The sequence below is a fragment of the Labeo rohita genome, chromosome 19, assembly GCF_022985175.1.
Source record: "Labeo rohita strain BAU-BD-2019 chromosome 19, IGBB_LRoh.1.0, whole genome shotgun sequence".
Lineage (NCBI taxonomy): Eukaryota > Metazoa > Chordata > Actinopteri > Cypriniformes > Cyprinidae > Labeo > Labeo rohita.
Window position 1 is genome coordinate 18,648,213 of NC_066887.1, and position 16,583 is coordinate 18,664,795.

At 36.2% G+C, this 16,583-nt stretch overlaps 1 protein-coding gene across 1 annotated transcript; it reads right to left on the reverse strand.

The window, feature by feature from the left end:
* Positions 1-1,158: 1,158 nt before the first annotated feature.
* Positions 1,159-15,202, reverse strand: susd5 (sushi domain containing 5). The gene is made up of 5 exons (XM_051136224.1): positions 14,732-15,202; positions 10,626-10,821; positions 7,595-7,704; positions 5,692-5,880; positions 1,159-5,553 (listed from the first exon to the last, which is right to left on the reverse strand). Exons 1-5 carry the CDS (start codon positions 14,805-14,807, stop codon positions 4,079-4,081), a joined length of 2,046 nt encoding a protein of 681 aa, XP_050992181.1. The 5' UTR covers positions 14,808-15,202; the 3' UTR covers positions 1,159-4,078.
* Between the last annotated feature and the right edge of the window lie 1,381 nt (positions 15,203-16,583).

Sequence of the window (16,583 nt, forward strand, 5' to 3'; positions counted from 1 at the left end):
GAGATGGGAGTTTTTCGACATACCCTAAACTGTCTTGAACCGGAATACACAGAGTTGACGCAGAGCTAGACAAGATGAGCATTTGAGGTTAAAAAGTATATAAATTGTCAGTTTTTTAGAAAATAACCAATCGTTTTGCTAGATAAGACCCTTATTCCTCAGCTCGAATCGTTTAGAGCCATTTGAAGCTGCATTTAAACTGCATTTTGGAAGTTCAAATCTGGGGCGCCATAGATGTCCACTATATGGAGAGAAATCCTGAAATGTTTTTCCCAAAAAACATATTTTCTTTACAACTGAAGAAAGACATGAACATCTTGGATGACAAGGGGGTGAGTACATTGTACATTTTTGTTCTGGAAGTGAACTTCTCTTTTAATATTGTGTTATTTAAAGTGTAACACTATGTTTGCACAGTCCTCCTTCTGGTAGAGAATTTGTGTTTTTTGGCATTTCAGAAAATCGGACTTACGTTAAGATCTTAAGCTCAGCCATTTTTTTGGTTATGCCAAGCGTCACATAATCTGTTTGGAACAAATGTTAGCACTAATATGTTGTTGATAACTTCACAAATGTTCACTTGGCTGTTACTCAAAATATGTGCAAAATGGTGCTAGGTAGAAGAAATCAAACAAACCTGTCTATTTTCAAAGGCTGAACCAGTATTGCCTGCCCTTAAAAGTAGTAAACATTCAGACTAAATATAATAGCAAAAGACTAAACACTGGACCTTAAGCAAAACACATGAATTTTAAGAGTGCGTGTAGACAGTCATTTTTTAATCCAGACTCCCTCCACATCTCTCGTTCTTCATCCCCCACCCCTTCTTTCCTTTTCTCTGTGGGTTTTTCCTACTATGGTGTGATAAACTGCACAGATACTCCATGTTCAAACACATTTAAGCAAGTCTCTGTTCTCCCGCTGTGCAAGTGTTTGTATGCAGGAGCGTTTCTGAGTGTTTCGTCTTTGTTTTGTGGCAAAAAAACGACAGCATAGACATAGAAAACGTGTCCCTCTTTTGTGATATCAGATTTGGCCCTGTTACTCTTCTACACACACATGCAGATACCTGGCAACGCTATGCAAATGTTTGCAGTCTTATTTTAGGAAGGAAATGTTTTTTTAAGCCTCACAGCACTCAAGGAAGACTAAAGCGGACAATTTTCCCCCAAAGTAATTTATTGGTTAATGTTCCATTAGTTTTCCACAGCTATGTTTAGTCAGATACCCTCATGTCACATCTAAATGACATTGTTACAGTGTAATGTTGATATTATCAAGCAGTTCTAGCTTCAAATGGATTAATAGAACAAAGAGTATGAAATCTCACAGTTCCGTATCACAATAAAAACACGTTACAGTTCAGAAAACAACTTTGAGAAGACACCAGAGCACATAAAACATGTCCCAATAGCCACATTTACCCTACAAATAGTAAATTAACAATTTTATGGTAAGAAGTTTGTGTGTTTATCCACTGTAGCTTTAAGTATAGCTACAGTAGCCAATTGGAATTGATTTCTTAATCTAAAATGTCACTTTTTTAAACTTTCTTCGCATTAAGGCACTGTTTACACTAAAACGGCGTTTTAAAATTCTCCTTTTCACTGCGTTTCAGAAACTGAATGTGGACAGCCACGCTATCGTTTTCAAAGGTCTCCATTTTGGTCCGTTTACACTGAAATGCAACCAGGGGTGAAAACGAGTGCTGTAAAAGAAAACGTTTTAAAACGAAAACGCACGAGTGTAAACGCAGCCTAAGACTGGAAATGCGATTATTTTGTAAGTAAACACGTGTTTTTTGGCTCTTGTGTGAAAAATTATGGTCATTATTTGTAAGTATCTTTGGATAAAAGCATCTGCTAAATGGCTAATGTACTAGCTTCTCTACTAAACAGAGATGTCAGGGTTGAAAAACATATTTAAACAACAACAACCAACAAAAACACGCAAACAGTTAGATAATGTTAATACTGTCAGCCGATCATTAATGGATACTTACAAATGACCCTGGAAAATTCATGAAGCTTTACTCCACTTTTCTTCATTTATGATCAAATCAAACAATGTAAAAAATGCTACATTTGCTCTAACAACACCTAGAAATAAATGGCTTTACTATACTTAGTTATCAATTATTAATATTATCTAAAAATAGCATACTGTATGTTTGACCTCAGTTGAAATATAAAGCTGTTCTAGACATATCTGATTTGTGCTTGTTTTGTTTTAATTCACTAGTTCTAAAATAAAGTTTTTACATTTATAATACACATGATATAAATATGCCTCATAAACGTCGCTGGAGGTGATAAATGACTGAATATTTTGTACAAAACGCAGCCAAAAAGTTTGCACTGAACATCAATGAGATATTTGGGAAAGTGTTTAAAAACAGTCGGCTATGATATAACTTTTTATAGCACTACAAATGTTTTTTTATCTTTTTTTTTTTTAAAAACTGAAACTCAACAAGCTGTAAATGTGTTGAAAGCCAATCAGAGTCCATCCTCAGTTCCTCTGAGAAGAATGTCTCACCTGTCTGTGAGTGTGAATCTTTTCTCAGTCCTGAGCTCAACCCCAAGAAACTCATTTATTTATAGGAAAAGGGTCTGAAATGAACAACTGCTCATTGTATTCTAAATTTAGGGATGAAAGCTATTTATTCTGACTGCTCTAGGTCTGTATGAGTTGAAAGCCAATCAGAATTCACCCTCAGTTCCTCTGACCAGAATGTCTCACCTGTCTGCAAGCTAGAAGCTTTCAATAGCGCACACAGAATACTGAGTTCAACCAGACTCTATTTTAACTGACTGCTCTCTTCCAAAACCAAAATAGGCTAAAGTCACAATGATTCTTTCACACATGCTTACTCACTAATCGACAAAGCTATAAACACGTACAAATCTGGACAGCTGGGCACCGTGTACACACATGCACCGACCCGCAGTCCAATGCAGTCCGTCCAAAGCAAGAGAAGACATCTGATTCATGATACATCAGTTATCCACAATACAATGAAAATAGGCCTTGTGCGATAAAAGAGTGTTGAACAGAAACACTCTTTGTGTTAGTGTGAAAGTCAGGGTTGTGTGGCATTCAAAAATGAATTAAGAATGTTTTTTGTTTCGTTTTTTTGCTTTTGATTCCAATGCAATTCTTGAATTTGATGGATATTTAAAAATTAGCAAAGCAAAGTTTGCCATCTCTGAACGTTGGTTACAGAAAGCTTTGTTATCTAGAAAGATGGAATAGATTGACAGATAGAACAACAGAATGACAGATAGATAGATAGATAGATAGATAGACAGATAGATAGATAGATAGATAGATAGAACGTTGTTTTGGAATGACAAAACAAACAAATGAACGATAGAACAAATGAACAAACAAACAATAAATAGAATGACAGATACGTAGATGGGACGTTAGAATGAACGCATGTTAGAACTTCAGAATGAACGACAGATAAATAGTATGACAGACAGATAGAACATTAGAATGACAGAACAAATTAACAAACGAATGAACAATAGATAGACAGATGGAACGCTAGAAAGATAGAACATTACAACAACAGAAACAAACAAACAAATGAACGAGATAGATAGATACATACATACATAGATAGATAAATGGAACGTTAGAATGATAGAATGACAGAACGAACAAATGAGCGATAGAGAGAATGTTAGAACGACAAAACAAACGAATGAACAAACAATAAATAGAACGATAGATATGTACATGGAACGTTAGAACAATAGATAGACAGAATGTTAAAACAACAGAATGATTGAATGTTAGAACTTTAGAATGACAGAATGAACAAACAAACTATTGATATAGATAGATAGATAGATAGATAAAGATAGAATGTTAGAACAACAGAATGAACAAACAATAGATAGGTAGATAGATAGATAGATAGATAGATAGATAGATAGATAGATAGATAATTCACTTTTTCTACTATTTTGTTGAGCCCCGGTGGACGTAGACTGTAACGTTCACACATAAATGGCTTTGTATGGATGATTGAGTAAGCTGTGTGGATTTACAAGGATCTGTATGACTTTCACACAGTCTGTTGTAATTCAATGCACTGCGTTTGCCTGTTAGTTCCATTGAGCTGGTAGTGCGAGCTCTTTTGTTGCCTCTTTTTATAACACCACACCCCCAAGATCGCACCCACCACTGCTGCAACCACGGCAATGATAATGGCTGCGATCATGGGCCCGCGGCCCGAACCATGACAGGGGTCTTCTGCACAAGCACCCTCTCCAGCTCGCTCCTGTTGATCCAGACTGTGATCTCCACCTCGTTCCATCACGCTCCGATTTTCAGGGTTTTCAGTTGGGACGTGACCAGGGATGTGCTCCAGGATGTGGTCATCAAAGGTTTCCCATGGATCCTTAATGACAGGTGTGGGGATGCTGGTGATAAAATCAGGAATACCATCCAGATGTACCATCCCAGAAGGTGTGGTTGTGCTCTCAAGGCCCAATCCGCTTTGACTGGTGCTCACATTTTCAGGAGCAGAAGCCGGGGTGTATGGCATGGGCCATTTGTGTACAGTAGTATCATCCGGACTGGGTGTGGTCTGAGTAATGAAGGTGGTGGGCTTCACCTCTACAACAGCTGGACTGTCAGTAACATCATCAAACCCCAATGTTTTGGAGTCAGTTTCCTCTGGTGCGTAAGTTTCTTTCACCGTTTCATCTTCTGCAAGTCCTTCAGTTGTTTCCTTATGAGGTGTTACAACAGATTCTCCCTTTTCAAATCTGATTGTCCCTTTACCAAACTCTTCCTCATCTCCTTTCCTGAGGATCGTATCTTCAGGATTTTTCATTTCTCCACCTTCCTCCTCTGGGTTGTCAATCAAACCCCCAGTCTCTTCTTCTTCCACCGGGTTTTTGGCTACATCCTTAAACACCTCAACTTCCGAGTGGCCGGTCAGGGTCTCTGTTTCCGACTCCCCACCTTGTTCTGATCCCACCTCCCCTGTGGACTCACCTCCAGCTTTATCTTCATCCTGAGTAACAGGGTATCCATCTAGCCAGGACTCGTCTGTGCCACCAGCACTGGGGCTGGCAGGTTCATCTGTGGGAGGATCTGTCGGATAATCACGTTCCTCTGTGGTCACATCAGGACCTGACTGGCTGTCGGTTGTTTTGACCATTGTGTGGCTCTCGTCTTCATTGGGGCTTTTGACAGAGGAGGAATCACTGGTGATAACCGGCTGCTTCTTCTCTTCATGGAAGGCCTCTGAAGGGAACCAGAACATGTGCTTCTGACTGAGTTGAGACACTGGAGGTTCAGTGACGGATATAGTTGAATCTTCATCATTCTCCTTCTCCTCCTCAGACATGACTGTCCGCTCAGGCTCAGGCTCAGGCTCAGGTTCTGGCTCAGGTTCAGGTTCAGGAGAGGATTCTTCTACTTCATGATCAGTGGACTGCGTTCCTCCTGGATTCAAAGAAATATGATGCTCCTCCCTCAGATGGCCATCTGTGAACTTATCTTCATAGTCGATGTGGCCTTCAGGATCATCTGCAACAAATAAAACATATTAAGGACTACGCGGCTACACCCGAAAGCCAAATAAACCCTTTGAACCGCAAGAATTAAGCATCTTGAAGCCTCTGTCTCATATTTCGGTTTTTAAATCTCATCATGTTCGCAGCTCACCTTTCACGCAATGCTGCACCAAGCCGTACCATTCTCCACAGCTGTCGCAAAGCAGGCTAAAGGCCGTATCTCCATTGGGGAGTTTGTATCCTGGGTCACAGGCATACAGAAGTTCATCCCCCAGGTCAAGCCCCGTTTTCCCTTGCAGATGTGAGTATGGGAATGAAGGTGGCTGCCCACATGGAGTATCTGATGGATGAAAGGGAAGTGGAACAGGGTCAGTCATGAAGGAGAAGAGTTTGTCATAAATTATAAAAGAAAAAGTTCATAAAGTGAAAAGGATGAATTACCTGTAAGGCAAAAGTAATTTCTGGGTAAAAGAAAAGTAATTTCTGGGGTACCATGGTGAATAATCTTTTTAGAATCCAGTCATAAATCATAACAGTTATAGGAGGTTACTTATAGCACGGGCAGTTGTTTGATGTAATTTAGAATGTAGAGTTAAAAATTTAAAGCATAAACAGAATTGTTTGGCCCTAGTTTTGGGATATTATGCTACATAAAACATATCTGAATGAAACAGAAACAGCAGATGGGCTGAATGAGATGCAAATTCAGTGGCAATACAACTTTTCAGTCTGAATAATCATGTGATATGCGTTTTTGGTTGTGTAGTGTAGACGGAGATTGTTTCTGCAATGCATTGAGAACAAGAGTGTAAACGAGGATCGTTTTCATTTTAAAATAGTGTTTTAAAACGAAAACACACTAGTGTAAACAGGGCTTAATATGCATTATACGGAGGTAGGATGAAACGAAAATACCATCTAAACTTTTCTGAAGACAGTCAAGGCCAAAAACAGGAAACTTTTTTGACGTTTGCCTGTTCGTTTACACGACAACAGCGTTTTTGGGGACTAAAAACGCATAATTTTGAATTTTGTTGAAGATAAGACCCAATACGGGAATCTTTGAAAATGGTGACATAATGCGCATGCATAGTACGTGTTAGGTATGTAGGTATGCACAGTACATATCGATTTTAAAGGCAAGCATGAACAAACAGTGCACCAGTTACTGGCCTGGCATAAGTAATACAGCGTTTTTGGCAGTTTTTGCAGATATGTGTAAATGCAAATCGTTTTGAAAAGGTTGTCGTGTATACGTGAAACTTTTTAAAAACTTTCTGTTTTTGACCACATCATTGTCATGTAAACGTAGCCTCAGATTCCCTCAAAGATACATTCATTTAAACCCTCAACCTCAGCTCGGTGTTTAGAAATTTCTTTCTATATTTTGCACCTTGTAAACAGTGATCTTGATCTGCCTGCTACAGTATTTTCTCCTCTTTGCATTCATCTTCAGCTTCTCTGGCATCTGTTAATTCCGGTTTACAGTTGGTTTATTTTCCCAGTTAAAGAATTAGTTATGTTATCAATAGTATACATTTTTTTCCAACCATTAGTCAGAAGTGTATGCAGTTAACAGGGATCTCCTCTGAATTAATGACGATGTGTACATTGCTTATGCCAGTTTTTAAAAAATTCATACCATTTGAGTAATTCAAACCGGTTTGAACCGGTATATCACCCATCGGTGTATCCTTAAATGGTCTTGTTTAAGTCAAATTTCATTTTATTACCTTGAGAAAAAGTGAGAGCAAAGTGGTATTATGTTTCTGCACACTTAACATTTTATATATACTTGAAAATACATAGCTATTTTTATTATTTATGAAAGTCTCTCATACGAAGATCATCATATTTGGGGGCCCTTGACATAAACGGTTCTCTACTCTAAACTTTACTCACACACATGCTTTTGCTCTTTTGCTCTCGCATGCGGTATGAAACAGGCCAAAGTATTTAGGTATGTTACATGAAATAGTCCCTCATGATCCCTCATAAGTGAAAAAGCACAGTCCCCTTCTCCAATTTCTTTGTTTAAGTGATTTAAAACTGACCGCTATCTTTCACGCAGAACACGCCCAGTCTCTCAGTGTCCGCGGTTAAATTCTCCAACTGCACATCAACTGGCCTCAAACTCCCCGGGACGCCGCTGCACACTGTAGTCCTGAAATCACACGACGGCAAGTTGGAAGTAAATTAGAGGAATTCTTTCTCAATTATTTTTGTCTTCTCCTTTACAGACGTGATGTCACTGTTAAACTCTGCTTACATAGGCAGCTCATGTACTATTTCAACACACACACAAACACACTTTATGCAGTATATCCCCATCACATTGCTATGTCTCCAGTGTTTGTATAAATTTACATCACAGGTCTGTTTTCTGTCGTGCGTGTGTATGTTTTTTAAACTTGTGTTGGCCAGTACTACTCTCTGATTGTGTGTCTGTTAGAACAAAAATGTGTAAGTGATAAAAATATGGAATAGAAACTCATAATATTTGGGATCCTTGGCATAAAAAAATCTGAAAGCACCTGCATTTACAGTGATTTTACCATGGGTTTGTAGACACAACGCAAAGCAGAGTGCCTTGAAACCCTATAACAGTGATCAACACTTTATCAACATTTAGAAAAACATTAAATAATTAAAGATACCAAACAGATGAATAAATCCAAATGAGTATTAATCACTAGAATAAATAGTTCTTCCACCAAGTTATATTGTTCATTACGCCTGTTCAACTGTAGGATGTTCTAAGCCGTAATTAGGAGTTTACTGAGGCAAAAGTCGTAGAATTTCACCTTAGAATAAAGTGTGACCCTTGACTTCACAAAGCCAGTCTAGGTTGCTGGATATACTGTGCCTGTCTACAACCAAGAATGCCTGTCTGTTTTGTCCCAAATCTTTTAGAGACATTCCTCCAAATGTTTGTGAGGGAAGTAAGTTGCTTACCTCACCTTTTAACACTCAGCTGTGAGGTCTTAATCAGAATTATGAGCATGTGGGTATGTCTGAGAGGGTGCAGAGGGGGGCTCAAACCACAACCAGACTGCTTGAGTCCTTACCAGACTGGACTCTCCTGGGATAGTTTTGAGTTACTAGGAAACACCCTGTGTCAAAGTTTAGTGATTAAGGCTCAGCTGCACTGAGGTAGGCTTTCACATGTATGTCATTTATGTGAAATTTTTGTGTCACGACCAAGAAATCCATGTGTAATCTATAGGCTGTTCTGAAGGGAAGGCCACTCCTTTCTGAAAAACTTGCAGATGCAAGTGATATTCAACAAAGGCCTCAGACATTCACAAATTCATACTTGATAACAACAGAATGCTTTGCATTTTGTATCCCAGACTCATTAGAAAGAAGTGTACAGCTTAGAACAAACAATAAGTCTTGAATTAAGCTTATTTTTTATTGTAAGCATAAATGTAAGTAAATACATATTATTGTTTAAAAGTTAAGGTTCTGTAATACTTACTATAATCACTAAGCAAGGATGTATTAAATGTATTAAAAGTGACATTAAAGACAAAATTTATATTATAAAATGCTGTTCTTTTGAACTTTCGATGCATCAAAGTAACCTGAAAGAATGTGAACAATTAAGGAATTAAGCCAATATTATTGATAATGATGATAAAAATTATTCTTGATCATCAAATCAGCATATTAGAATGATTTCTGAAGGAGACACTGAAAATTAGAGTAATGATGCCATCACAGGAATAAATTACATTTTAAAATATGTTAAAATAAAACATAACATTAAATATATTTTAATTGCAATAATATTTCACAATATTATATATTTTCAAAAATATGTAAAACTCTTACAAACTTATAAAAAGCATATATATATATATATATATATATATATACACACACACACACACATACACTATCAGTCAAAAGTTTTTGAACAATAAGATTTTTAATGATTTTTAAAAAAGTCTCTTCTGCTCACCGAGCCTGTGTTTATTTGTTCCAAAGTACAGCTAAAACAGTACATTTTTAAAAATATATATTTTTACTATTTAAAATAACTGTTTTCTATTTGAGTATATTTTAAAATGTAATTAATTTCTGTGATCAAAGCTGAATTTTTAGCATCATTACTCCAGTCACATGATCCTTTAGAAATCATTCAAATATTCTGATTTGCTGCTCAAAAACATTTATTATTATTATGCTGAAAACAGCTGAATAGAATTTTTTCAGGTTTCTTTGATAAATAGAAAGTTTAGAAGAACAGCATTTATCTGAAATAGAAATCTTTTTTAACATTATAAATATCTTTATCATCACTTTTGATCAATTTAAAGCATCCTTGCTAAATAAAAGTATTAATTTCTATCATTACTCCCCTAAAATTCAGATTTGAAATCACATGAATAAATTACATTTTAAAATTAATTAGTTATTTTAAATAGTAAAAATATTTTTAAATATTGTTTTGTTTGGATCAAATAAATGCAGGCTTGTTGAGCAGAAGAGACTTCTTTAAAAACATTAAAAATCTTACTGTTCAAAAAAAGTTGACTGGTAGTCTATATTATGCAGTTCATTATATTTTATTTATTACTATAAAAATAAAAATATAATATTCAGTTTTCAGATGCCATTTGGTTTGATATTTTGTTATGCAAGGCATTGTTATTTAAGGCTTTTTATATTTTATGTATTTCTTTAGTAATACTGTTTTGGGCCCACTATATACAGTATATTTCATTTGAGTCATTTTGGACCACATTTTCGATGTGATAATTATTTTGGGATTTGTGCTCAAGTGGTAAAGTAATACATCTCAGCAATGGAGCAGCACATAAAATAAGAACATGGAAGGTGCTGATGTGTTCCCTCACAGCAGCTCAGGTCCATTTCTCTCAGGCCCTGAGGTGTAAATAGGAATGTTCTGGCTGAATTCACAGGTAGGATTCTCTCTGTCTTGCAATCACACACAAAAACACAGATATACGCAAGCAAGCTATCTCATTATTGTGCCTGAAAAAAGCACAAGGCACATTCAAAAAAAACAACACTTTGATTGACAACATCTGTTCTTCAGGTAATTAATGCTCTTACCCAACACTCGGCCCGGAGAGCCAACCACGCGAGCAGGCTGAGAAGGCACATTCCAACACTGCATGATGCAGGTCGGCCCCGGATGCCACCCGGGCCCCTTGAACCATACAGGCATGTGTTGCTGCCTCGAACCCTTTCTCCTGTCCACCTTTTGAACTCTCCAAATCCAGTAAGAACACACGTCCTAATGGAGAGACTGGTACAAACAGAATGCATTTTACATTACATTAGTAAGAACACATTACCTCAAACACGGGAAATTAGAAGGACATCAAGAAATTAGGAGAATGCAAGGATATAAACACAGCAAGTTGATATAATATCTACAGGTGGTATGAATGGTATGAATTACAGCACAAAGAGCTTTTTATGTCAAAAGGCAATTTTAAAGGAGAAGTCCACTTCCAGAACAACAAATAATGTACTCACCCCCTTGTCATCCATGATGTTCATGTCTTCCCTTCTTTAGTGGTAAAGAAATTATGTTTTTTGAGGAAAACATTTCAGCATTTTCCCCACATAATGGACTGATATGGTGCCCCGATTCTGAACTTCCAAAATGCAGTTTAAATGCGGCTTCAAATTATCCCAAATGTGGTTGTAAATGATCCCACCCGAGGAAGAAGGGTCTTATCTAGCGAAACGATTGGTTATTTTAATAAAAATAATACAATTTATATACTTTTTAATGCCAAACGCTCGTCTTGTCTTACTCTGCCTGGACTGTTTTTTTCTGGTTCATGACAGTTCAACTCCCTCAACTTCAAAATTGTCCTGTATCGCTGTTTTACCTTTTTTGTTAAGGGTGTTTGATCTTCTTTGCATGTTCACTTTGCAAAGACTGGGTCGGAACTTCTGCAGCGATGTAGGATGATTTTTAAATGATTTTTGAAGTTGAGAAAATATGGTCTTATTTTTTGACATACCCTAACCGTCTTGAGCCAGAATACACAGAGTTCAAGGACTGCAAGGCAAGACGAGCGTTTAAGAATAAAAAGTATTTAAATTTTATTTTTTTAATGTAAATAACCGATCGTTTCACTAGATAAAACCCTTCTTCCTCGACTGGGATCGTTTACAACTGCATTTGGGATCGTTTGAAGCCTCATTTAAACTGCATTTTGGAAGTTCAAAATCGGGGCACCATATCCGTCCATTATATGGAGAAAATGCAGAAATGTTTTCCTCAAAAAACATAATTTCTTTACGACTGAAGAAAGAAAGACATGAACATCTTGGATGACAAGGGGGTGCGTAAATCATTTGTAAATTGTTGTTCTGGAAGTGGAGTTCTCCTTTGAAGGAGCAGGATACTCTGAAAAGTCTAAAATGTCTAGCAGTGTTTTGGGCAGTGTAAAGGTGTAAAGCTATACCAAAAGAAGGTTAAAAAACAGAGATATACAGTAAATACATTTTTTAAAAAATAAAGGTGCCTCACGATGCCATAGAAGAACCTTTTTTTGTTTAAATGGTTCCATAAAGAACTTTCAACATCTGAAGAACCTTTCTGTTTCATAAAAGGTTGTGGTGAAAGAAGGTTCTTCAGATTATAAAAAGGTAAGAAAGAGATTGTTCTTTGTGGGACCAAAAATGGGTCTTCTATGGCATCACTGTGAAGAACCTTTTTAAAGCACCTTTATTTTTAAGAGTGTAAGGCAGCTTCTTAATTACATCATTAGTTTGTCACAGTCTCACAAAGAGGAAATAAAATAGCAGCTTCAGTGAGTCAGTTCCTGTGTAAAACTTTTGCAGTTGAGCTCATTTTAGATTACATGAGCATGTCACATGCAGCATTTTTTTCTTATAATAGAATAATGTCTCATACCTCTGTGTCTAATAAATACACATCAGTTAACATCATCATTTGGGATCAATTTGAATTGGAACGGATAAAGTTAGCAGGTTGGTGTTAGTGAGGTAAGTCCATACTGAGTCATGTTCAGAAGTCTGACTAATCAAGATGACCCACCACAAACAACCTGTCATCTATCAATCGTTTGTTACAAATTCATTAGTGTCATATTGATGAGTCTGTTAGGCTGATGTGAAGATATCAGGGGTTTGTGGTGGATGAACATGAAATTCATTAGATCTTCAGTTAAAGGACTTTAACTCTACAAACAACTAAAAAGGTGACAAACATAAACACATCAGTTAATATGTGTGAGAAAGGCTGGTCAAACCTACCGTAACATATTTGAACATACAATACTAAGAGCCTCCAAAACTATGGGACAAAACTGGATAGATGCTTTATTTTGTGTTTAGATGGCTGTGTATAAAAGAAAAATCATAAAAGAAAAACAGCCTACAACACCAAACCAAAAAACATATAAGCCATATTTTGTTTTGTTTTTTTTACTAACATTTGTCATGAATATAAATTTTCTTTTATTTGACTTAAACTAAACAGTTCATTAAAAGGTAAAAATATGTGACTGTGTCTAAAAAAAAACATACTAACCTTGACACACAATTAAACATCTACAGGGATCCTATCAGTTTTATAGTTTCTTGTCACATGACAACAAAATGGCTTCTTTCGTGTTGGTTATGCCAGACTGACTTTTGAATTTGGCTGACAAAAATATTTTAAATATTAACATTTTACCTGACTAACATTTCTAATTTTTAAGATTTTCAGTCTTTGAATGAGCCTCCAACCTCCATCTAAACATTTTTTAAAGCTGCATTATAAAATAATAACTTCAATTTTATTATTTATTGAAGTTGATCTTTAGAATCTGATTTTTAAAAGTATTTTTACAATTTTAAAAACTTACCGACCACACATGGGTCACTGACCCATGCACATATATATATATATATATATATGAAAAGATGAAAAGAAAAGAAGTCTCTTATGCAATATTAAAAATAAAGGTGCTTTACGATATCATAGAAGAACCTTTTTTGTCTAAATGGTTCCATAAAGAACCTTTAACATCTGAGGAACCTTTCTGTTTCACAAAAGGTTCTTTGTGGTGAAAGAAGGTTCTTTAGATTATAAAAAGGTAAGAAAGAGATGGTTTTAAAGAACCTTTGGCTGAATGGATCTTTGTGGAACCAAAAATGGTTCTTCTATGGCATCACTGTGAAGAACCTTTTAAAGCACCTTTATTTTCAAGAGTGTGCTCATCAAGGCTGCATTTACTTGATCGAAAATACAGAAAAAACTGTAATATTGTGAAATGTTTTTACAATATGAAATAATGGTTCCTATTTATTCCTGTGATTCAAAGCTGAATTTCCATCAGCCATTACTGCAGTCATAAGTGTCACATGATCCTTCAGAAATCATTCTAATATGCTGATTTAATTATCAATATTGGCAACAGGTATGGTGTCAAATATTATTTGAAGAACCTGTGATACTTTCTCCAGGATTATTTGATAAATAAAAAGTCAAAAAGAACAGCATTCATTCAAAACATAAATCTTTTCCAACAGTAGAAGCCTTTGCTATCACTTTTCATCCATTTAACACATCCTTGCCAAATAAAAGTTTTAATTTATTTTAAAAAAAGGAAATAATAAAAATTTACTGACCTGAAACTTCTGAACAGTACTGTATATTGATAAAAAAAATTCTATTTTAAATAAATATCGGTCTTTTTTTAAAAAAAGAATCCTGAAAAAAGTTTAACTGTTCAAAAAAAAAAAAAAAACAATACATCAACAATACACGATAATACATCATCATATTCGAATGATTTATCAAAAATCATGTGACACTGAATACTGGAGTATTCAGCTTAGATCACAGGAATATATTAGATTTTAATGTATAGTAAAAAATGTTATTTTACATCGCAATAATATTTCACAGTATTACATTTTTTTCTGATAGAAAAAACGCAGCCTTGATGAGCACAAGAAACTTCTTTGAAAAACTAACTTTTGAACGGCATTATGTGTGTATGTATATATATTTATCACACATGTATAATCACACAGCAAGAACAAATATACCATTCCCACAACGTTCTGATCTTTTGGAAGCTGGACACCTGCATGCGTCCATTCATCACCTCGCGTAGCCTAAATGTGTATTGCAGAGGCGCGTAAAACAAATTACCGCACCCAGATAGTCAAGAGAAACCCACCGTCCGCGCAGGTCAGGCAAGCCAAGTATCCCAGCAGCGACAGGAGCGTGAGCTCTCGGTGACAGGCTCGCCCCATACTGAAAGAGCGTTTCTGGAAAAACGGAGGTAAAACTTTTCCGAATCTGTCAGGAAAGGTGAAAAATCCCAATTGAATAGCGCTCTTCAAACGGACAGGTCCGATGATTCCGATAGCCGAGAGAAAAGAACTAATAGACGCGGTGACAGAGGTGCAAGGGGAGGTTTATCTGACCAAGAAGTACATTACCGAGCTGCTGGTGCGCCCGTGCGAAAACTCGCACGGCGTTGTCAGTAAATACGTCATGACTCAGAACCTGTGCAGTACCGCATGAGAACAGAGACTCTAAGCACTGGGATTGTTCCAGTGCCGTGGGGAGTCCGACTCATAATGGTTTGTGCTTTCACAGAGGAAAGTCTGCCACCGTGTAATGCGTTTTTTTTTTTTTTTTTAGGAGCGGACCCTTAATTTTGGTGCGTCTTGTCACCATAGCGCGCCTGGCTGCATGTCAGTTCAGAACGAGCAGGACAAAACCAACTGTGTCTGTGTCCCAAATTCTTGGGGCCAACGTCAGGACACAGTAACTTTGATGAAGCTGCCCAATATGGGCGCTGTTGGACACGATGTGACTCGAAAGCATAATGGGTGTCTTGGCCCACCACAAACGCACACTCTCACTCACATTCATTCGACTCTAAAAGCTTTTATGTGTACGTCTGTGCTGGAAAAAGAGATAGTGAGTGTGAATTAGCAAGTATGTTTGTTTTTTAGTGAGTAAGTGGCAGGATTGTGGCCAGCGCAGGTTGAGTGTGTCTGAACAGCTTCTAATGTTATTTACTTCAATAACAGAGCTGTGTGTGATCCTAAATTCCGTACCTTATTATTTAGTCAAGGTATTAGCCAAACAATTACAGCTTAAAGCCGGCACACACATATAGAGCGGTGCTTGAGAATTTGTGAACCTGTGTAAAATCTGAACTAGACTGAGATCAGTTCTTCACCAAAAGTTAAACAAAACGTTTAACAAGACGTCCTGGTCTAGAGACACAAAGCCACCAATACACAGCTGACAAACTAACAAAAATATGTTCTATAAGAATGCTTTTATAATGTTCCCATTAAGTTCTGAAAATTATTTCTAAATGTTCTCAGAACATTCAAAACTTTGAGCTTTTTAAAAAAACTTTAATTTATGTGAAAGTTAGCAGAAACATTAAGGGAACATTCCATATTTAACACTTATGTGAATGTTACTTTTGAATGTTCTCTAAATGTTTTGATGCTGTGCGTTAGATGAACATCCAACTAGAATGTTTCAGAAAAAAAAAAACATTCTATTAATGATGTATAATAACATTTGTGACCCTGGACCACAAAACCCGTATGATTTATAAATAAAAAAGCTTTCTATTGATGTATGGTATGATAGAATAGGACAGTATTTGGTCAAGATACAACTATTTGAATATCTTGAATGTGAGGGTGCAAAAAAAAAAAAAAAAAAAAAAAAAAAGATAAAAATCTAAATATTGAGAAAATCACCTTTAAAGCTGTCCAGATGAAGTTCTTAGCAATGCATATTACTAATCAAAAATTAAGTTTTGATATATTTACAGTAGGAAATTTACTAAATATCTTCGTGGAAGATGATATTTACTTAATATCCTAATGATTTTTGGCATAAAAGAAAAATCTATAATTTTGACCCATACAGTATATTTTTGGCTTTTGCTACAAATATACCTGTGCTACTTACGACTGGTTTTGTGGTCCAGGGTCACATTTTTGGTTAGAGAATGTTATAACAACCAGCTAAACTTTGAATGAAGGTTCTTT

Bases quoted from the DNA above. Each gene is read 5' to 3' on its own strand.
- susd5 (XM_051136224.1), bottom strand. From the start codon at position 14,807: ATGGGGCGAGCCTGTCACCGAGAGCTCACGCTCCTGTCGCTGCTGGGA. The intron at 5,881-7,594 runs GTCAGTTTTAAA...TTCATCCATCAG, and splicing joins GTTCTGCGTGAAAGATAGCG to ATACTCCATGTGGGCAGCCA. The intron at 5,554-5,691 runs GTGAGCTGCGAA...TATTTGTTGCAG, and splicing joins GGTGCAGCATTGCGTGAAAG to ATGATCCTGAAGGCCACATC.